Raw genomic sequence first — 24,417 nt, forward strand, 5'->3', positions numbered from 1 at the left:
GAAACCTTGCTTTTTTGTGTGACAACACAGATAACATCTCACCCTCTGCATCTCTGGCCTGTACCCCAGTTCTGTATGCACAAATAAATAAATCTTTAAAAAAAAAAAAAAAAGAAAAAAAAATTAAGTTTAAAAAAAAAAAAAATCACGATCTCAGTACTACACAAAATTACCTGACAAAACTGAGCCATTTATGACCAATAAACTCTCACCAGGGGCCTCTCTGGTACAATAAGGGTTAAAGACTAAGCATTACTAGTAACAGGGTGGTCCAGGGAGGCCTGAGAGTGCCCTTCTCCTGCCCTGTATCACTATCATCGCTAGAGTCTGAGTTCCATCCTCAGCTACGGAGCTGACCCACTTATGGCACAGCAGACCTCTGTGTCTCCCACTATTCCCTTCAGCAGTACACTGCATTAAGTCCACCTGTTGTGCTCACAAACAACAACATACTCAAGAGTGAGCTTTTCCTCTAAAATCAGGACCAAGGCATTGAATGCCAACTTTCACCACTTTTACTCATCTTAATAATGGAAATCCTAGTGAGGGCAATTAGGCAAGAAAAAGAAGTAAAAGGCACACAAATTGCAAGAAATGAAAATAGTCACTATTTGCAGATGGCATATTATAAAACCTCTAAAGGACTGCACCCATTAACTATTAGACTAATAAATGGATTCAGTAAATCTGCAGTACACAGAGTCAATATACATAAAACTGTTTGTGGGGACCTCTCTGGTGGCACAGCACGTTAAAATACAGCACCAAGAAGCTAACGCCACTTCAGCATGAGTTCGATCCCCACCTCAAGGTGACCGAGATGGCATAGCAGAGCTCTCCTGACCTGCCAGCTGCTCCCCTTAGCAGTGCACTTCATAGATCTGCCTGTTCTGCTCCCCATTCTGTCTCTGGTGAATCCTCTCACTGCCCCTGCATCTCTGGCCTGTACCCCAGCTCTGTATGCATAAATAAATAGTTTTTTTTTTTCTTAAAAAAAAAAAAAAACTTTGCATTGCTACATACCAATACTGATGGAAGTTAAGAGTAAAAAGGTTGGAAAGGAGGCACCACAAGACCAGAAACCCAGCTCATGCAAAGCTGAAGGCTGGATGTGGGGGCAGAAGTGAGTAACACAGTCATTAAACCAGCTACAGAAATGGAAAATACTTAGGTGGCAAGTGCTATAGCAAATGTCAGACTGCTATAGAAAGTCTCACCATTGTGAACCAGATCACTGGTCCTCAGGAATCAACCTAGTTACACCCTAGAAGTAATTAAAGCTAACAAAAGTTAACAACTGCACAAAGGAATGAGCCCCTCCCTAAGAGTAGATGACTTTGTCAGTGCAATTTCTGCACCAGCCCACCACCGCCTGAGCCCATCCAGGCATTCCTCGTGACATCATCCTCCCCAGCAGCAATCCTGCCCACCTCTGACTGTGCAGGTGTTTCACTCCACTGACCTCTTCCCACTGCAGCTCTCCTCCCAAGGTCACCCGCCTGTGACAATCAGCTCTCTCTTATAGTAAACCTATCCCATTCAGGGGCAGCTCTTTCTGCCCACTTGTGTCTGTAAACATTTTTTGTTTCCCCTTTACAATAAACCTGCCCTTTTGAATACAACTAATGCCTCTGTGTCATGGAGAATCTCACCTGGGAAACTTGCTGGTGCAGCTAAAAGGGGAGCACTGGTGAAATTACCTAGAGTTAAGGATACCACTTTCCAAAACCAACATCTCCAAAACAGACTTCAATACCAAACAAAATAAATAAATAAATAAATAAATAAAAATTTAAGAAAACAACCCCTTTGACAATATACCAAAAAAGAATACTTGCGAATAAACTTAACCTAAGTGATCAAAGACCTGTATGCCACAACATAAGACATTTATGAAAGAAACTAAAAACAATAATGTAAACTTATTACATGCTTATGGATTATAAAAATTCACATTGTCAAACTGTCCATACATTCAAAGCAATAAAAATCAGTGCAATTCTCATCAAAACTCTGATAGAACTTTTCACAGAAATAGAGCAAATAATCCAAAAATGTATATGGGAACATAAGGCCCCACAGACAAAGCAAAGCTGGGATTATCACAGTCCCTAGTCTCAAACGATATTCCCAAGTTATAGTAATCAAGACAGCACAACATTGTCATAAAAGCATAAATCAATGGACCTATAGAGAAAGCTCAGAATGGAAAATATTGGAGAAAGAAGCCTCTGAAGTAAATGGTACTGGGAAAACTGGACAGCCAAATTCAGAAGAATGAAATTTGACCTACAAAGTGGGAGAAAATATTTGCAAATCCTATGTGATAACGGATTAATACCCAACATGCATAAAATACTCATAAATTTCAAAAGCAAAAAAACCCCAATCTGATTTAAAAATGGACAGATGAGTATTGTCCCCAAAACGACATACAGGTGGCCAACAGACATGTGAAAAGGTGGCTTAACATCACTATTTGTCAAAGAAATGTGTATCATAACCACAATGAAATATTACCTCTAGCTACTAGAAAATGACCACTCTCAAAGACTAGAATAACAAGTGGTAGAAAATGTAGCATAAAGGGAACCTCTGTCACCAATGGTGGAAATATAAATTAGTGCAGTGTCTCTATGGAAAAAGAGTATAGGTAAATCAAAAGTTAAAAACTAATAATCGGATCATCTATGAACTCCACTTCTAGTTATTTATCTGAAGAAAACAAAAACACTAACGCGACATCTGCTGCCCTATGCCCAATGTATCATTACCCACAATAGCCAGGACATGGCAATAACTTGAGTGTCCGGTGCTGGATGAATGCATAAGACAATGTGGTGTGCATGCACATACACACAAGATGGAACATTATTTTGTCATTAAAAAAAAGGAAACCTTGCGGGCCTCCCCGGTGGCGCAGCGGGTTAAAGCACTGCACTAAGAAACTAAAGCCACTTCCGCAAGAGTTCAATTCCCGCCTGCCCCGGAGGCGACCACATGGTGTGGCAGACCGCTCCTGACCCGCCCACTGCTCCCCTCAGCAGTATACTTGTCAATCTGCCTGTTCTGCTTCCCACTCTGTCTGGTGAATCCTCTCACCCTCCACATCTCTGGCTGTACCCCAGTTCTGTACGAATAAATAAATAAATCTTCAAAAAAAAAACAACAAAGAAACCTTGCTTTTTTGTGTGACAACACAGATAACAATGAAAGCATTCATTACTCTAAGTGAAATAAGTCAAAGAAAGAAATACTGTGTGTGCTCTGAAAAAGAACAAAAACACACCAATCAAACAAGTTCAGAGATTAAAAACAGAATGGTAGTTTGCCAGAGATGGCTGATGAATAATTGGTAAAGTGTGTTAAAAAAGATACAAATTCGTAGCTACAAAATAAATGCCATCAGGATAAAATGTATACGGTATGGGAATACTATGATTAATAATACCCAATTGCATATTTTGGAATTGTAGAAGAGTAAACCTTAAATTGTTAGCACAAAGAAAAAAATGTAACTATTAAGGTGACAGGTTTAATTAACTAATATCATTTCACAATATCTACAATTATTTAAAGTTATTATGCTATACACCTGAAGCTAATGTTATGTGTCCATTACACTTAAAAAAAAAAAAACCTAAACACACTGAGTCACTTGATATTTCAAGTGGCTCTATATAACTTACTAATTAAAAGCACAAATTATGAAATCATCCCATCTGAATTCAAAGTTTTGCCACTTACTAACAAAATTAGCTACTCTGTATCTTAATTTCCACAATTGTGTATTTCTGATAGTAGTATGTCTACTTAATATTTGTTATAAGAGCCGAAGAGTTAAGAATTTGACGGCCTTAAGAGGACTAATCCTCATTATATAAAGCCCATGGAGCTAACCTACATATGGCCCAGCAGATCTCTTTTGTCTCTCCTGCTGTTCTCCTTAGCAGTGTACTTTAGTAAATGAACCTGCTCTGCTCCCTACTATCTCTGATGAATCTTCTCACCCCCTGCTCCTCTGGCCTACATCCCAGCTCTACACAAAAATAAAATCTTAAAAACAAAAAGTAGGTTGTTACACTAAATATGCACTTAATATTAAAACTTGAATTCTGCAGTAACTAAAATATCCTGATAGAATAAAAAGAGAAAATAAACAGTATTCTTTTATTGGAGACAAATAAAAAAACAGGCTTGTTTATTAGACTGTATTTCTTGAGGTCTAAGAAGACAATGTATGATTATCAATAATATGTGTCGAGTGGTAAGTATTCCAAGGATAAATTCAATCCTTAGATTTCCATCAAGCATCAAGATTCTGGAAACAAATTATTCTTAAGTATAAAATCTAGGCTTCCTCTCTTCCCACCTGTGGTGGCACAAGGGATTGAGCCTCAACACTATAAACCAAGCTATGAGCAGCCACTGCAGGTCAAGTTCGATCAATCCCCAGCCAGCAAGCTGACCCACAATGCTCAACAAACCTCTCCTGACTCACACTGCTGAGGGTTTCAGTGGGCTTTTTGGTCATTCTGCCTGGTCTGCTACCCTGCTCCCCACTGTCTCTGGTGAATCCTCTCCCCCATCCTGCACCACCTCTAGGCTGTACCCCAGCTTGTGTATGAATAAATAAATCTTGAAAAAAATAAAATGTGGGCTGTAACCCTGGTTCTCACAAAGATTAGGAATATACCAACTTAAAAAAAGGCCCCCTCCTATTTCCCACACAGGCTTGAGAGGACAAAATGATAGAAAACCTACCTCCACTTAATGTCCCATGAGGATCAAATATGTCACCTCCTAGAGTTACAGTTCTAGTCATTATTCTTTTATCAAAAGCCACTTTTTTTGCATTATCCATATTATCACAAACAAATGTTGTTCCAAAGACAAATTCCATTGCTTTCTGAAGTTCTGGTTTATATTCAACCAAGGAAAGAGCGACATGAACATTATTAGGGCCAACCTGTAAGGAAACAAGTATGTCACCGTTTATATTTGTCCTCTTCAAATATATTTATAAATAAGAATCAAAATAAAAATTTAAGAAATCTGTATTTAGTATTATATTACTTTTAAACTTTGGGAAATACAATCGTTTAGGAAATGTTTAAGCACTGGAAGATCTATTGGTAGGAAAAACAAAGTACCAAGCATTACAAAGATTTCTACCAAGAGTCACTACCAAGTTTCTAAATTGAAAATGTAGTAGTATTTATTTGGATACTACTTTAATTAAAGCACAGCAATTGGTGGAACAACACAATTACATAAAATGCTTCGCTTATAATTTTTTTTTTAATCCCTCATCCCTTTGTTTTGATCCAACAATCTCTTCCTATCATTTTAATAGTATCTACCTCTACCCTTTTTTCTTTTCAACTAAGATGGGCAAGACAACTTGTGCTTTTCAGAAAAACTTGTTCTTTAGAACTTTGTGTCACTATCCTTTATGGAGTTTTAGGAGCAGCAAAAGTCACAATGAAAGCAGCATTGTGTGAGGAATGTTCAGCATCTGTTTGACAGCAGTTACTCTTACACAAGTCTGGTTCAGGGATCTAAGGGGAAATATTTTTGTTGTCACTTGAGATTCCAACCCACTTGAGATTCTTTACCCAGTTCTGAAGTAACTTTCTAGTCTTGCAGACACCTAAAGGTAATTATTCAAAGCAAAGTAAGTACTAACCAAAGGTACCTCCTTTCATTTACGCTTACTGATTCTCTTCTTGGTATTAACAATCCAACTGGAATTTGAGATTATTTTCATTAAGGTATCTCAATTTCAGCCAGAGCACTGTATATTCACTTAATATCTTAATCCCAAACATAATTTATCAGTTTCATAGAAGTGTACTTTGCACTTACACATTTGGAATACCTGCTCCATCCATGACAAACTGATAGTGTTGCTGAACATTGTGACTGGCTTTGTTTATAACCCATACTAAACAACCATATAGCCCTCCACATCTACTTCCTATACTCTGCTTTTTAAAATCACTTTGGATACACCTCAGCAGCTGACTCTGTCCCAGTGATCAGCTTTCTAAGAGGCCAATCTAGAACTTAGAAAAGCATGACTGCAACACTGTATTTTCCATGACTGCCCCTGTGGGCAGTGTAAAGGTGCCTAACATAAAACAAAAAAACATGGGAGAATTCTGGTATTTAACTAAGCTCTGTAGCTATAGCTATTCAGAAATCAGCAATTTCATCTTTAATGTCATTTGCTAGTCTGACTTAAACACATTCTTTCCATCTAACTGAAAAAGAGTTCACTCTATTTTGTCATATCATAATTTTTTAAAGCATGGTAATACAATATTTATTGATTCTACAAGATTATTCCCTCCCCCCCTTAATTAATGGTGTCTAGTATGATGCAGTAAAAGATAACACTTACAAGATTCTGAGCAACTCTCAGTGTTTCTGGAGCAATACATCTGGCTGAAATCTTATTGAGTGGAATTATAGTATATCGACGCTTCAATTCCCCTTTTTCTAGTAGTTTTTTTCCAGTAACCTAAAACATTGTTCATTTGAAAAGAAAATTACTGATGGCAGAAAGTAGTCAAATAAAAGAGTGGTTGTTAGGAACCCATAACTAAATTTTTAGTGTCTTCCATCTGGAACAACCAAAAGCCCAAGATTGATAATATGCATTCAAAATTCCTAATTAAGCATGACATCGCCACTGGCATACAGGTAACTATAATAAAATAAAACCACAAAGTAAGTGACTGAGTAGTTTTAGCCTTAAAGATAAACAACCTTAGGAGAAATTAAAACATCAAGAAAGTACCCAATTCTTTGAGCAGTACATGATATTTCAAAATAAACAGCAATTATATATTCTCTTAGTTAAAATTAATTTACCTCTGTATCTACAACAACATTGTAAAGTCGTTCCCCAGCCACCAATTCTAAAGCTGTGGTTGCAGAAGTGTCTTTCACACTAATCAGGGAAGCTACAAGTCCTTTCACACAATTTCTATTCCAGTTCTTCTCTGGATCCCTGAAACAGAAAAGTTAATACAAATTAATCTGAAGACAGGAAAAATAGAAAAAAATTGTCCTTTACTAGTCAAGAGTTCATCTGGAAACATATTAAATTGACATGAACACAGATGAAGCAAGTTATCTTAAAAATTGAAAAATGTTCTGTATGATTAGTCAGTTATTGTTTTAAATTAAGTAAATAGCTCTTCACTATACATTGTTTTAATGTAATAAATAATTTTGATGCTCTTAAACATATAATTGCTATATATTTCCCATGGGAAAAATTCAGTTTTTAATATTTAATATTAAATGCTAATATTAAATATTAAGATAAAATAACAAGAAATTGGATTGAAATTAAATTGATAGCCATTTTATTTCACAGTAATTTTCCCAACATCTGAAATATCTCAACTATTTAAGGAGAACACATTAAGGAAGGAGCTTTTTAAAATATAATAATTTTCACACAAATATTAATTTAAGAACATTTCTGGATTGCCTTCCAACTAAAAAGTATATCTTGGTTATCACTATGTTAAAATTTAAATCTGTTACCTGTATGCAAATCGAAGGTTGGGAAATCTGGCCAGGAGAGCTTCATATGTTTCCTTCAACCTACTGATATCACGAGCCAGCTGCCTACGCCTTTCCAAAAGGTTTTCCTCCTTGTTTTCTGAACAGTAAATCACAAGTACATTGAAACAAAGTTTTAAAAAAAACTATTCTGATCTAAGGAAATATTAGAAACTTGTATTTTATAAGCCTTTCTAGAAACAAAATGAAAATTTCTGTTAAGTACTAAATAAAAAGCATATTTAACACACAAATTTCTGTCAAGTAGACATTATTTTCAGTAACACAGTTTTCATTCCAAGAGACAATATAGGAACTGAATGCTAATACAGAAATATACAAATATCATTTCTGAATTCACAAGTGGTACTGAAAGAAACATAAATATGTCAGTACTGACATTTCAGAAATTCCAAGCACGAGTTATTTTTGTGACTATTTAGCAATATTTCTTACACTAATACCCATTAATAGGGTAAAACTTTTGTCCTACAGCTATTTCCTTTAACTTAGTTTCTATCAACAATCACTTCCTTATAATGATTTACGATCATGTTTTTTTAAAGGCAAACCTTCGTAATTTAGCTTTTTCATTTCAGCTTCAAGTTTTTCTTTAAGTTTCTTCACAGCCTCTAATGCATCTTGATCCTTCTTATAGCCACTATCCATCTTCTTTACTTCAGCTTGTTTAGTCTTTAATTCTTGTTGGGCATGTTTCAGCTTCATCTGAGCCTGTAATAGAAAAATATAAAAAAACTACATAAAAGGCAGACAGTATTGGCCAGACTCAGATTAAAATTGAGACATCAGCCTTGAAAATGTTACTGTTATGTCACATGGATTACTACCTCAATATAGCAATCACCTCCCAGTATTTTCTCCTAAAAAGCACTCACAATACAAACTAATACATGCTTAAGTCATCAAATAATTTGCAATTCAAGTCTATATTTTTAATATTTCTAAGAACAACAGGAATTCAAAAATTATATTTAAAAATAATCTACTAGCTGGTTAAAAACACAACAAAAAGCTACAATTCCACAAGTCTACTTGTCTTCTTTTTCACTTAAGTAGACATATTTGTATTTGTACATATTTGGGTGTTATCTGACAGAGGAGAAACTTTATTGAACACTGAAATATCAAATTATATATAAAAGTAAAACTGACAAATTTAACTGCTCTGGTGTAATGTTTAAAATTCTGCTATAAGTTCTGAAAGTTCAGGCATCTTAAATTTATATAATTGAGCACTGTTCCTTAAAAACATGAGCTAGTTTCCTAAGACCAAGATTAGGAGGCTGTAGCCACCTCTGGAACTGAATTGTAATGGGTTTTCCCCATTACAATTAACAGGGCTCTCCTTGGTGGCACAAGGGTTTTAAATCTCAGCACTGTGAAGCTATTCGCAGCCACTGCAACACAAGTTCAATCCTCAGCCAGAGAGCTAACTCCACATGGCATGGCAGACCTCTCGTGTCTTGCCCACTGCTCCCCTCAGTAGTGTATTTCAGTCAATCTCCCTGTTCTGTTCCCCACTCGGTCTCTAGTGAATCATCTCACCCCCTGCACCTATGGCCTGCACCCCAGTTCTTGTATGTATAAATAAATAAATCTTAAAAATAAGTAAATAAATAAAATTAGTTAACAGAGAAACTGATCAGCTTCGAAGTTTTTCTGCCACTTTTTTGTGACTATTTTTGATTAAAAACATTGCAAATAGAAAACTCTGAATTGGATTAATATACAAAAACCTAACAAGTGTGTACATATATAAAGATTTATTTATTTATGCATACAAAACTGGGGTGCAGGCCAAAGGTGCAGGGGTAGTGAAAGGATTCACCAGAGACAAAGTGGGGAGTAGAACAGGCAGATCCACAAAGTACACTGCTGAGGGGAGCAGCAGGCAGGTCAGGAGAGGTCTGCAACGCCATGTGGGTCACCTCTGGGGCAGGGATTGAACTCATGAAGTGGCTTTGGTTCTTAGTGCTGTGTTTTAACCCACTGCGACACCAGGAAGGGCCCGTGAACATTTTTTTAGAGATGAGCCCTCAAAAAAAATTATGGGTATTTGTGTACACATACACATTTCTCTGCCATCAAAAATCTGTTAATAGGACTGTAAGTTGCATTAGTAAACAAATTTGAAACCATCATAAGAAACTGAAAAAACTTTGAAGATTATGAAATCAGAGTTAGGGAAACCAAAGACTAGCATGGGGATAGATATTTCCAAGGGGTATGTTGTAAAATTTTAGCAACTAGGAGTGGTAGACATAGAAATGGAGAGGCTATTTTTGGTGTTCTATTAAAGCTCTAAGACATCAACTTGCTGATGGCAAAAAGATGAGCATACACTGACTAATCATCAGTGTTCAGCATCAGTGTTCCATACATTGTTATAGACAGAAATAAACTACTGCACTTACAATTTTAGTTAACCTACAAAAGTATTTTACATTTTGCAGCATCTTAAGAAATTAACATCATCAATAGTGTCCACATTTGAATTTCATTGTATAAGGTGCTATTGAATGGGTGAGTAAACGCAGTCCTTTATACTGAACAGATTATTTTATTATGTTTAGCTGGCAAAAACGTAACATGAAGCATGTCCTTGGGGGGAAAAAATTGCGATCACATATACTCGGTTTTTACCTGTTTAGCTTCTGTTTGAGCTTTACTTATGTCATTTTTACAGGCCATCATTTGGCCTGCAAGAGTTGCTTCTGCTCCATCTTCATTACTGGAGAGGCCGGCAGAAACAGCATTGAAGTGCTGCTGTGCAGCAGCCAAAGCTTCAGCATCTCTATTACTTGCTTCTTGAAAGGCATTCAATCCATCTGTTATCTTTTTAACCTCTTTTTCCTTTGCTGCTAAAGTTTTAGAATCCTTAGGAAGAGTTTCAGATTAGAAAGTATTACATTTAAAAATACTTATACTTGCATATGGTTTCATAACAATTTGAAGTGTGCCTGACAATAAGGAAAACAATTTCACCATCATAACTTTAAATACATTATCCCTATTTTGAGATTTATTCTCTTGGTTTTTAGGATAAATGTACCTTTCACCTACTAGAAATACTTTCATTTCATGTTAAAGTCACATTTAGACAATAATGATCTGAAGTATCACTGAAAATGTAAAGGAACAACATTTATAATGGAAAGTCTCTAAATCTATTAAAACTGAATAGTCATCTTATACTGAGCTTAGACGTAGAGATTTTAGGATTAAGATATACAAAAATAAACTATTAAAGGCAATAAAATTTAAGTTTTAAATAATTACAGAAACGGTGTTACTAATGGATTTAAGTCACATTCAACAGATATCCAATACTATGTAAGATAGTAGCAAGGGGGAAAAGAAATCTAGCAATATTAGTTATATGAAAGTGACCAGATATTTTGGACCACTTGTTTATGAGTCATTGTTTATAGATATCTACCATGAACAAATTATTACTGTAAACATTAAAAGACATATAGGACAGTAAACAAATAAAGCAAGATACAGAAGTGATAGAAACTATTTTAGTTTAGAAAGTTGAGCAAGTGAGTGGTGAGGAGGAGCCAGGAGTCATACATGTAGGGCTGGGTCTAGAAGGCTGTGGTAAAGACTTTGGAATCTAATTTTATATATGTATGATTTTGAATTCCGAGGAATTTTAAGCACAAGAGTAATATGATCCAACTTACATTTTAGCTTCTGTAAAGAAGAGAGAGCAGTAAGAAAAAGAGCAACTAAGTCAAAGGCAACTATTATAGGAAGCCTCATTCAAGGTGATGGTATGAACCAGTTCAGCCATGATGACAGTGATGAAGAGTCACTGTATTCTAGATATATTTTTAAAGTCAAGAGAATTTTCTCTAAGATTAGAAATGGGGCTTGATATAAGCAAAATCTGTAACAGGATTTTTCGACTGAACAATTGGGTTTACAGTCTAGACTTTTACTGGCATGAAGAAGATTCAGTAACTCAGGTAGTTTTGGATAAATGGGGAAAATCTAAGGGCTCTATTTTGGATATATTAAAATTCAGACTTTTTATTAGTCATCCAAATAAAAGTGTTGATTTAGTAGTTGGACAAATTAAAGTTCAGGGAAGATGTCTGAGCTAATTAAAGATTTGAAAGGGAGCAACACAGTGAAATGGGATAAAGGACAAATGATATAAATGTAGCAATACTAAGCACTTAGCCCAAGAGCATGCCAACTCTCTTTTGACTTGCTTTACTAACCTCATTCAAAATTCCTATATTCAATGATCTAACAGCACCTCTACCCTCTTATAGTCACACTGTACTTCTTATTCTGTATCTTAGCTAACAGTAACTATTTTCTACTGTCAGAGACAAAAATTTGGATTTATCCTTCAGTCCTTTTCTCTTTCCTATTCAACATCCACGTCACCTGTCAGATCTACCCTTAAAATACACATAAAATACCACAATTACTTTTATTATACCCATTTCTACTGCTGTTGTTTATCCAAGGGTTATCATCTGGATTAGCAGTCACTACTAGCTGGTTTCCCTGCTTTGTTGTTCTATGGATAGTTTGTCTTCAAAACAGTCAGAATAGGGGCTTCCCTGGGGACCTAGAGGTTAAGTCTCAGCACTGTCACCACTACCACCTGAGTTTGATCCCCATCCAAGGAGCTGTACATATGCACTCTCCTGTGTCTACCACTGTTCCTCTTAGCAGTGTATTTCAGTAAATCTATCTATTCTGCTCCCCAGTCTGTCTCTGGTGAATCCTCTCACCACCCCCTCACCTCTTGCCTATACCCCAGTTCTACACAACAATAAATTAAAAACAAGCCCGAATAGCCCAAATGAAACATTAAAAATGCCACCCTCGGCCCTCCCTGGTGGCGCAGCGGGTTAAAGCACAGCACCGAGAATCTGAAGCCACTTCCGCATGAGTTTGATTCCCGCCTGCCGGCTGCACCGGAGGAGACCACATGGCAAAGCAGACCTCTCCTGACCCGCACGCTGCTCCCCTCAGCAGTGTACTTCGTCCATCTGCCTGTTCTGCTCCCCACTCTGTCTCTGGTGAAGCCTCTCACCGCCCCTAAGCCTCTGGCCTGTACCCCAGTTCTGTATACACAAATAAATAAATCTTTAAAAAAAAAAAAAAAAAGCCACCCTCTTGCTCAACTTATGAATTTCCTTCTCTCACTCATTTAACTGCACACATGCAAAAACATGTTATCATACACCCTATTATTTTTCTGTATTCCTATACTTAGTACCTGGAACAATTAGTGTTCTTCTGCTGGATATCTGTCCCCACAGCCTCCCAGTTTATGTACATGATTCTCTGACCTCCACCTCCTATGGTCATCAAGGAAGAATCACACTTTCTCTGAGATCTTTAATACCAACTCAATTTAAAATTCCAAACTGTAACCTAATACTCCTGATCTTCTACGCTTCTTTATGTTCACTCTACATCAGTTATCACAATAAAAAAGTCATCTTGCAGTTATTTTAGCATCATTTGCCTCACTTGAATAAAGACCCAGAAGTGTTTTGTCTATTTTTGTCATTTTCCACATTGTACTCCCCAGCTAAAACAATTACACTTGGTCCACAGCACTAAATACTGAAAAAATGGTAAAATGTATACTAGTGAAACTAAACCAAATTTCTATATGCTTACCTCAACGATGTTTTTCTCTAGTTCTTTGCGTTTGTTCTCTTCACTTTCTAGATTTTTCTTCTTAAGATCAAAGGCACTTTGAGATTTAGTGTTAACTCGCTGAGCTTCTGCGAGAGCATCTTCTAAAGATCGTAGTATCCCTCCAATTTCCTAATCAAATGAACCCAACGATTTCTATGTTAAGTATTTACTTGTTAAACAGAAGCTATTTTGTTATCATACTTAAGATTAACAATCAATATGGAAGTCAATGCTAAGCAGATCCTAGTTATTATACATGATGTATTTTCAGAGTATATTATCCACATTCTTACAAAGATGCCTGACCTTATCTTTTCTTTTTTCCAAATCTTCTATTTCATGACTAAGAGCTTTTATTTTTTTATCATTCTCAGATAATTCTTCTTGTAGCTTTACAACTTTATCCTGCATTTCTTTAAATTCCTCAGCTGATCGTTCCTTGGTATCTTCAGCCAGCAAAAATTGATAAGCAATATATAAACGACTCAAATGTTCTATCTCCCTCACTATTTTTTGGTACTCCAAGTACGAAGATCTTTCCTGAAAGAGAAATCACCAACATAACATAATTCAAAACTACCATTTTTAAATACATTTGGAAAGAATCAAACAACAACATGCATACCATTTCCCATTACAAGACAGAATAAACTTTGTCTTAGGTTTAAATGATTGTGGCTTATCAATTTTAGGAAACTTTAATAGGAGAACTCTGGTTAGTATTAAATCATCTCAAAAAATAAAAATCGATGAGGCTATTTTAATACATACTATAAGGCAGTTGGGACAAACATGGACATAAAGTCAATTAGGGTAGAAGGTAACCTACATGTGCAACAGTGATACACTCAAGTTTTTGTTGCAGTATTACAAAGACATTCATTCAACTATTGAAAGGCATTTGCTCACACATATTAAGCTGCATTTCCTTAAGGATCATCTGGAACAGACACAGTAACACTAAGTTCTTGCTTTGAGATCAAGAAACAAAATCAGAGTGGTAAAATGACTCGTGTTTGTCGGATTTGGAGAAAACTGTCAAAATTAGGTATAAAACCTAAGTTAAGATTACTGAGCTAGTGTTAATATCTACATTCTTATTGGACCCAGAAAATAGCTTTGAGAAGGATGAAAATTTAATAAATACAGTGAAAGAAAATACTTATATTTTCAACATGATTCTAGTCATGTCTCATTGCCTTCACTCAACAAAAGCCTTGACAACAGTAATGGTAGTGGCAGTCCCAATCATAGCAGGAGTTCGATCTGTACACCCACAAGGGAAAACTGCCATTCTCATCAACAAATGTTGCTCCAGTCAATTCTAATTATTCAAGAAAATCTAGACATACGTCTCCCCAGCAAAACATTAAAAATGTGTCAAATCATTTTCTGAGATTATGAAGAACAATCTTCAAAATCATTATGACTTAAAGGATATAAAGTACATGTCCTCTAAAAACAGAAGGCTGAGTTACAGGGTACCAACTCTATTCTTATCTCATTCCAGAAAGTCAATTCCTGTTAAGTAATATGCAATTCATTCTTTATTTCTGATCCTGAATACATCACCAATTTTGAGACATTATAATTAGCTAGTTTCATGTATATACCTCTTTTAATTTTTGAATGGTTGGTGTAATCTCTTCTTCAAGTATCTAAAAAAATAAAGGAAAACCAAATCATTAATATGCAAAGTACCACTGAAAGAAATAACATGGAAGATGAAGGAAACTGAATAGAAGGGGAGAAAATTTCCTCCTTTACAGCAAAGAAACGTGAAAACAAAAGTTATTATCTTCTCTATAAACATTTTATATATATTTCATTACCGTCTTAATTTCTTTAAGCTTAGCCTCCTTTTTTTCTATAGTTTTCTGGGCAGCTATTTTTTTGTATTCATACATCCTGGTTCCAGCTGCTTCTTCTATCATAGACAAAATCTGTAATGACAATTGTATAATATTTTAAGAATCCAAAACAATGTGCTGCATAGTATTCACATTAAGATTATCATTTAAGGCCTTGTCCTGAGCACCCTACCAAAACAAAGTCTAAATGGATAATGGAAATACATAAAAATGTACATTAGCAGCATAATCCTAAGATTAACGAAACATTTCTGGTTTGCACTTTAATTCTAAAATTCAAAATTTCCACTACGAATTTCCAGAAAACATCTCTTTAAAAATTGAAGCCAGGGGGCCTCCTTGGTGGCACAAGGGCTTAACTCTCAGCACTCTGAAGCTATCAGCAGCCACCGCAGCATAAGTTTGATCCCTGGTCAGGGAGGTGACCCACATGGCGCAGCAGACCTCTCCTATCTTGCCTGCTGCTCTCCCTCAGGATCAGGAGTGTATTTCAGTCAACCTGCCTCTTCTGTTCCCCGCTCTGTCTCTCATGATTCCTCTCACTGCCCTCCATACCCCTGCTTCTTTGGCTTACATCCCAGCTCTTCTATGCATGAGTAAATAAAGCAAACCTAAAAAAGAAAAAAAAATTGAAGCCAGTAATGTTTCCCCTAATTTCCTTCAAATTAAAATCTAAAAAGGTAAAAAAAGGCTAACACAACATTCAGCTTTCATCAGATGTTCCTACTGAAAACTCTTCCAAGTGAGACCAATCATTTTGTGCCTATAGGGATAAAAAATGTCTTAGCATTTGCATCTTAACTGTAGCAATGCTTTAAGAACTTGAACAAGTAATTTAATATTCTCTTTGCCTCAGGTTTTTTTATCCAGAGTATCAGTGATACCACATCACATTTAAAAATTAAAAAAAAAAAAAAAATCCTGTGAAAAGCACACTGAAAAAGGTAAATAATAATCAATTTGGGCCTTCCCTGGTGGTACATGGATTAAAGCACACTATTATGAAGCTAAAATCACTTCAGCATGAGTTCGATTCCAGGGATTCATCCAGGGAGATGACCCACATGGTGCAGCAGACCTCTCCTAACCTGCTTATTGCGCCTCTCAGCAATGTACTTCATCAATCAGCCTGTTCTGCTCCCTACTGTTTGTAGTGAATCCTCTCACCACCCTGAACCTCAGCCCTGTACCCCAGTTCTGTATGCTTAAATAAATAAATCTTTAAAAAAAAAATCACTAACATTATAAAAACAATTTGCCAGCATTCCTTTTTCAGAAGTGTCTATATTGCACCAATCCCCTCCTAAAGGATTATTTCTCTGAAACCACCTTGATTTACATGTATTGGCAGTTTTCAAATTAGAAGTTTTCCCTTAAGAAGTTGTCTAAAAATTAACTTATGACCTGTGTTCAAACCAGAGTGAATATATGAATTATCAGTCTTGTTAGCGCTTCTCTTGAAAACAACTCGTCTTTGTTCTTGTACAAAACATTTATTCCTTCATACCACATTCCCATACCACATACTACCTCTTCGCAAGAGGAAAATAAGCATTTAAACTGTAAGTAGTACACTCTAGCTAATAGTTTCATTCAAATCATTTCCTTCAGCTTCACTATGATATGAAACACTGATAAACAAAAATTACTTTATAAAGTCCAAATTAAAAAAAAATTATTTATGCATGTAGAACTGGGGTACAGGCCAGAGCTGCACAGGCGGTGAGAGGACTCACCAGAGACAGAGTTGAGAGCAGAATAGGCAGACTGACAAAGTACACTGCTGGGGGGAGCAGCAGGCGAGACACAGAAGTTTGCTGCGCCATGTGGGTCACCTCCCTGGCCAGGGAATGAACTCCTGCTGAAGAAGCTGCAGTCTGCTTCCCAGTGCTGCATTTCAACCCACTGCACCACCAGAGAGGGGCCTATGAAGTCCAAATTTCTAATATTGGACACTTAAAACCTAAATGTGGTAAGGTCCTGACATCAGTCTTTGTGATGATTTTTAAATCTCACACCAAAAACTACATAAAAATGCTCTGAATAACAAAGTGAAGAAGACAAAAAGAAAAGGAAAGTTATATATCTGACAAGGGGTTAATAACTAAAATATATAAAGATTTCATTTTTTAAGACCTCCTGCAACTCAACAAGAGAAAAAACACAACAAAATAAAAAATCCATTTTAAAAGTGAGCAGGAGGGCCCTCCCTGGTGGTGCAACGAGTTAGGACACAGCACTGCCAAGTTAGTGCAGCTGCTTCAGTGCAAGTTCGATTCCTGGCCCCGGATGGCGTTGCAGACCTCTCCTGACCTACCCACTGTTACCCTCAGCAGTGTATTTCCTCTATCTGCCTGTTCTGCTCCCCACTCTGTCTCTGGTGAATCCTCTCACCGCCCCTTCATCTCTGGCTTGTACCCAGTTCTGTATGCATAAATAAGTAAATCTTAAAAAAAGTGGGCAGATATAGATAGATTTCTCCAAAGACACATATATGGCAAACCAGTGGATGAAAAGGGATAAAGCAGGGCCCTCCCTAGTGGCTCAACTGCAAGCTGGCCGCAGCCCCTTCAGTGCAGTTTGATCCCCAGACCCAGAGGTGACCCACGTGGTACAGCAGGCCTCTCCTATCTCTCCCACTACTTTCCTCAGCAGTGTACTTTGTCCATTTGCCTGTTCTGCACCCCATTCTGCCTCTGGTGAATCCTCTCACCACCCTGTACTTCTTGCCAGTACTCAGTTTTGTATGCATAAATAAATAAACCTTTAAAACAAATAAATAAAAAGGCATAAAACATCTCAAATCACCAAGGAAGTATTTAAGTCAAAAATACAATGGAATATCACCTTACAAGTTAGAATGGCTGTCCTTAAACAAAAAGGCAAGAAAAACAAGTGTTGATGAGGATGCAGAGAAACGAGCCCTTTGTTGAAAATAACGTTTTAGGTGCAGCCACTATGCAAAGCAGTATGGAGCTGCTTTGAAAATTTAAAACTAGTAGTTTATTGTCAAAAGGCAAAAACATGAAACTGAAAGGACAGTAATACCCCAATGTTCAATGCAGCATTATTTCCAATAGCCAAAACATGCAAGCAACCTGTATTTCCATGGATGGATGAAGAAAACATGATATATTTTCACCATGGAGTAATACTAAGCCATAAATTAAAAGGAAATCTTTCCACTGTGATAGCATGAAAAGACTCTAGGGATCTTATAATAAATAAGTCAGACAGAGAAAAACAAGTTCCTATAGCCTCACTTATATATGCAGTATGAAAGCAAAGAAAAACTGAACTCACAGATTCAAGAGAACAAATCGGTGGGGTTGCCAGAATTAAGGATATCAAAAAGTGGATGATATGGGCACAAGTGTCAAAAAGTACAAACTTTCGACTATAAAGCAAAATGTCATGAGGATGTAATTTATAGCATGGTGACTACCATTGTTTAAATTATAATATTGTAGTGGTTTATACAATTTGGTAAGAGTGTAATAATGGATGTTAGACTTACTATGTGACCAATCTGCAATATACACAAATTTCAAATCATTATGTTGCATAGCTGAAACTTTACAATTCTGTATGTCAATTACATCTCAATTTTTATAAAACTTTTTAACAATGTTCCAAACCTTTACTTAGACACTCTCACTTAAACCTAAGGTAAAGATTATGACTGCAACTTGTGGATGAGGATACTAAAACTCAGAAGGGTACTGTTGCACACACAATGGGACAGTGCTGAATTAAAAAAAAAAAATTCCAACTACTTTCTTTACTGATCATGCTTCAACAACATTTCCGAGAATTTTAATAAAAGAAATTATGTAAAATAACTGATTGCTAACATGATTAAAATTACATTTAAATTAGTTTCTTACTGTCCACAAACAGTATTCTTACCTCTGGAGGTTTCATATTCAATACTTTTGTAATTCGGCCCTGAAAATAAAATGACAAACTTACTGTAATAATAATAAATTACAGAAAGTAGTTTATTTTCTGTAAACTACAGAAAGCAATATAAGTTTATCTGTCCTGAAACTGCTGTATACTAATATAAAATAATCTTCTGGACACTCTTTATTCTACCTACATGAAAGATGTTTCTCTGCTTAGATTTGAGACTAGAGGTACTTGATAATTCTAGAATTCTGTAGCTTTGCTGTTCATTTTCTCACTTACCATAATACATATTAAATTATTAAATGATACAAATGTAACTCTTACCAATTTCTGAAAACAAGTATCTTAATATGACAGAAGCATCTAATTCCAAAACAGTTAAGTGTATACATAAGTCATAATTTACTATTTAACATTTCTTGACTTTTTAAAAAGACAGTCCTTCAAAACAATTTCTAAGCATAGATTACATACTTCTGGGTCTCACATAGAATGGTAAAAGGTTTCATTTCAATACGCCAAAAAGTCATAAAACTCCTTCAATACCAAAACAATCCCCCCACTCAAAAAAAGCCACTATTCAATGCTCAGAGAACGGTATTATTAAAGACTTACATTTCCTTTGAAGTAAATTTTCAGCTTTCAAGCTGGAATATAGTAAAAATACTTTTTCTTTGGTCTCATTAGGAGCCTACAAATGATTTTGCTGTTACTCTCAAAGGACAGTGAAGGAGTCAAGTTTGAATCAAGTGAGATAATGTAAATGCAAAATGACCTTATCCCTTATTTTTCATTTGCACAAGTTTCTAAAGAAGAAAACTACTTAAAGTTTAATATAGATTTGAAATAACATGCTGTAATTCAATACTTTACAAGGACAATGTGATAAGTTTTAAAATTTTTTAAATGCGCACATACTGCTCTTGTGATAACAAAGCAGTCAATATTATTTTCATACATCCTTCAAAATTCAAATGTACACAACATGTTAGAATACATCAATACAAATAAGTCACATTTCTTAACAGTGCCCAAACACAGGGGTAAGTATATATGTAAATGGGAAACAAGCACTTCTTATTGTAATTATTACAAAAGATGTCAAAACCATAATAAAAGTGGCATAAAGATCACATGTGAAATACCTGCATGATGAGAAAGTGAGGGTTGTTAACATTAAGGCCAACAGAACAGAAGAGATCCTGTACTCTGGTATTGTTTGCATTTACTCCATTGATTAAATATTTATTTCTGCCACCAATAACCACCTAGAAGGGGAAATTTTAAGGTATAAATTAACACACACATTTTAAGCTAAGATGATGAATTACCAAATACATTATTTCTTTTGGTTCTGTCCAACTAATGGTAAGTAGAACCAACCTTGTCAATAGTGGAGGAAATGTTACATGGCCAAAAATATATGAAATTTATTTTGAACAACTGGCTCCTAACCTAGGTACCTTTCCTAACTATTTCAGTAATCACTTCAAACTCCCCAATTTCACCTCCGTCTGTAGGTCGCTTCTACCTTCATGTTTCCAAGTATGTATAGAAAGTATTATCTACCCTCAATTACCCTCTTTTTACACTTACGAGGCTAACTAACCTCTCTCTTTAATTTCCAAGAAAATAGAAGTCACATACAAAAACCAAAGGCAAGCAATGTGATAAAAAAAAACCTTGACCAAATAAGTTTTTAAAAAAATTAATCTTTGATAACTGAAAATATGGGCTGCAGAAAGAAAATATATTTTAAAGGACAAATGTGAGGTCATACATTGGCTTACATTTAGAAATTGAAGCAATGTAGCTATTAATAACGTGAAAAAATGAGTGATGTTAAATAAAAAGGATATAAATCACTGACATTATAAAATCTCCTTTATTGTATTGGGAAAAATAGAAGTAGTTGCTAAAAAAGAAAGAAAAACTATCCTTAAGCCTGCCCTAACTAAACCAATTCTAGCATTTGAGATGCCAAGAAAAAAAATATATATAAAGAACCGGAACTATTAGTATTCAGTATCATTAGACAAATAAAAAAACTAACTATAAACATAACTGTAAGACCTACAGAGATTTAACTTAGAAAATATTTAGATTTAACCAGTCACTTAAATTTTAAAATATGAAATTAGATTTTCCTTAATGTGAAAAACTTGAGGATACCATTTTGGCTCAATTTACAGGAATAACTTTATGTGTATGTGTTTTAGTATTTATTTTTAAACAACACAACAGTGGCTTACAACATTATCTGATTCAGAGGCACAGGATCATACCTACTCAGGCATATGTCACTACTGTACAATAAGCTTATAAACAGACCTGACAAAAACAGACTAGGTTATCTCAGAATATAGCAAGAGTCTAAGAACTAGAGGTGATCTATCTAGCACAGATGGAAAATTTGTTTGGTTCAAGATTTAAATTACTGCTTATCCTAGAAGCATGACTCTTTAAATCCCTTTCAATTCTCTTGGTTAACAGTGAAATTTGCTTGACCAAAATTTTAACAGAAGATATTTTTAAGAAATCTTCTCAGTATTTGACACATCAGTTTTACTCAGCAAAAAAACAGAACACACACCACTTCTTAAGTATCCAAACATGTAACAGCCACTCACCTGCCTTGTTACTGTAATTTCATCATGAACTTCAAATCCTAAAGGACTTTGCTTTTTGTCAGAATTATCAAAAGTGATTGAGACTGAGGCTTTGGTGATACCAGCTTGCCCATTTTTATAAACTAAATCTTGTAAATTAGAGGCACGAACCTAAAATAAAGGAACAGTATCAATTACAAACCCCATACTGCACTAAACAGCAGTACAATTAGGTTTCTTGCTGTTGAAAACCACACACGTGGTACTGATTAAGCAACTAAGAAAAGGCTGTCATAGTCACAGGCAAAGCAAGCAAGGAAAACAGGTAACTACCTGCAATGGGAACCTTTTCCCTTTTGATTTCTGAACCCTGAATTATTGTCTATTTGTTTCTTAAGGAAGCTCATTTGAATAAAAACGGAGCCTAAGAAATTCACTGGTCATTCAATGTCAGTAGACTTTAAAAAGGCATTATAGGGCCCTTGCTGGTGGCACCACAGATTAAAAGCACACAGTACACTAACTTCTCTGCAACCCCTGAAGCAGGAGTTCAATCCTGGCCAGGGAGGTGACCCACAAGGTGTGGCAGATGTTGTCTGTCTCATCTACTGCTCCCCTCAGCAGTGTATTTCAGTCTTTCTGCCTGTTCTTCTCCACACTGTCTCTCTGTCTCTGGTCAAATCTCACTCTCCTCCCTCCCCCCCATACACACCTCTGGCTTGCACCCCCAGTTCTTGGATGCATAAACAAATAAGTCTTAAAAAAAATTAAAAAGGCACTTTAATGTTGGACTCTAAAATGTGACCGACTTTTAAAGGCAGAATGTCTTAGGTTGAGTGATGTTTCAAACATCTGAAGAGAATGAATCTAAGGCAATTTCTATTTTCTCACCCCAAAAAATGGAATAATGCTCACTTTTAAAGGACTGTAGTGAGGTGTAAAATTATAAAGTCTGAAGTGTAAATGAAGAGAATATTGGCATTAATCTCCAAATTCAAAGGGGATTCCTGTCAAGTTTAAAATCATGTTCTTCGGAAGCCTTATACTTTACCTGAGACAAGTTAGAGATACCCAGCAAAAAGCAGATGGAGTCCAGTATGTTGGATTTTCCACTACCATTTAAACCAGTGATGGCATTGAAGAGGGGATCAAAACCATTGACTTCAGTCCTTTGAGCATAGGACTTGAATCCTTCAAGAATGATTGACTTAATATGCATTTTCCCTACTTGGCTGTATGTATAAGTTTTTAATAGGAATCACACAGGTCAGAAAACAGTTCTATAAAAAACAGAAACAACATGTAAGTGTAACTTAAACTTGGAAAGCAAAAGACTAAAACATAAGAATGACGGTTTAATAGAAACAAAACACCCACTTGTCGAGCTATTTACTCTGATATAAAAATTCCTTTCTCCATCTTAAAAACAGATTGGTTAGTACTACTTGGAAATTAATTAAACCATTAATTCAACCTGGAAGTCAACTACGTAGGCTACTAAAGCAACCAGGTTTCTCTTTCTGTTACCATATTCCACCTAAACACACCATTCCCTTTCTCATTACATGTTTCTCCAAGCACCGTAGACTATCTGGTGTCATGGGGGTGAGCAAAGCTGCCTCCAAATACCAGCAAGCTTACTCTACTGCATGTGAGTCCGTTCAAATGTCATCTAGCTGCGATGCTTCCTGCTCTCCCTATATTTAAAAAACAACACACCTCTATCCACCCCCTTACTGCTTTCTTTTTCCTTCCTCGCATGAAAACTGACATTAAGTAGGATTGATATCCCCCAACTCATAGTGTAAGCTCCTCTACGACCTTCGCAAGCGCCCACAGCTGTGTGAGGGGAAGAAGGGCCAGTCAACACTCATTAAATAAATAGCACCTGTCTCCAGCCTCTTGCTTTTATTCAAGGCCGTCCCCTCGCCTAACCACACCATCAACACTTCTTCGCTCTACTCCAAGGCTGGTAGAAACCTACTTGATCTGCCCCGATCGCTCCTGGCTATTATTCTCCTCCCTGCTCCCCTCCCAGCCCTCCAAATCCCACTAGAAATGCCAGGCTAGGCCCCACAGGCCGCGCGCACGTACCCGCCCCGCCGCCGCGTCCAGCTGCCAGGGTTTGGGGCGCCCTCAAAAGCGCCTGGTCACTAGGGCGGAGAGCCGACCGATGCTGCCCAGCTACGGGCGCCAGGAAGCAAATTCTACCATAGCCACCGCCACACTCGACCCGCGTCCAGAACCAGCGCCGGAACTATTTATTTCTTTGAATTTCGGCGCTAGTAAAGGACCCCCACGTCCCCCACCCATTTCTTCGGATGGTGTCTACGAGGTGCCTGGTTTATATAGTTGCATTTTTTTTTCCTATCGCGCAACCAAAGGGACAGGGGGATAGAAAAGAGAGTCCTGGCCATGAAAGCTCCCAGAGGACTACGGCGCGGGCTTGAGGACTGAACAGGGGGGCCGCGAATGTAAACTCGGGCTCCGGCACACCTCGGGCAGCCCCACACCGCCACAGCAGGCCCTCGCGCCTCGCCGGCCCCGCCCCAAGCCCTGGCGGCCACGCCCACTCCAGGGCTTCGTGGGCGCCGCGCTAACCGCTGAGTGTCGGGGTGTCGGCGAGGCAGGCGCGGGGGCTTCTTTCCGAAGGCTTGGTTCTGAGTCAGAAGCCCCAGAATCTCCCGGTGTTGGCTGAGCATCTTCCAGAATGGGAGTTGCGATTTGTTAGAGCTGGGGAGGCG

At 36.8% G+C, this 24,417-nt stretch overlaps 1 protein-coding gene across 1 annotated transcript in view; it reads right to left on the minus strand.

Annotated features, from left to right (window-relative positions):
- Positions 1-23,885, minus strand: part of SMC2 (structural maintenance of chromosomes 2) — a 43,850-nt gene extending 19,965 nt beyond the window's left edge. The window contains exons 1-15 of the mRNA XM_004677963.2: positions 23,768-23,885; positions 22,725-22,953; positions 21,695-21,844; positions 20,210-20,332; positions 19,062-19,100; positions 15,114-15,224; positions 14,895-14,939; positions 13,588-13,821; positions 13,261-13,410; positions 10,246-10,479; positions 8,154-8,313; positions 7,564-7,681; positions 6,880-7,018; positions 6,407-6,526; positions 4,765-4,969 (exon numbers count right to left, since the gene is read on the minus strand). Of these exons, the coding sequence (XP_004678020.2) occupies positions 4,765-4,969; positions 6,407-6,526; positions 6,880-7,018; positions 7,564-7,681; positions 8,154-8,313; positions 10,246-10,479; positions 13,261-13,410; positions 13,588-13,821; positions 14,895-14,939; positions 15,114-15,224; positions 19,062-19,100; positions 20,210-20,332; positions 21,695-21,844; positions 22,725-22,892 (1,996 nt within the window). The 5' untranslated portion in view covers positions 22,893-22,953; positions 23,768-23,885. The remainder of the gene's footprint in view (positions 1-4,764; positions 4,970-6,406; positions 6,527-6,879; positions 7,019-7,563; positions 7,682-8,153; positions 8,314-10,245; positions 10,480-13,260; positions 13,411-13,587; positions 13,822-14,894; positions 14,940-15,113; positions 15,225-19,061; positions 19,101-20,209; positions 20,333-21,694; positions 21,845-22,724; positions 22,954-23,767) is intronic.
- Positions 23,886-24,417: the final 532 nt, after the last annotated feature.

This window comes from Condylura cristata, unplaced genomic scaffold (assembly GCF_000260355.1).
Source record: "Condylura cristata isolate star-nosed mole 26May11 unplaced genomic scaffold, ConCri1.0 scaffold00006, whole genome shotgun sequence".
NCBI classification, from domain to species: Eukaryota; Metazoa; Chordata; class Mammalia; order Eulipotyphla; family Talpidae; genus Condylura; species Condylura cristata.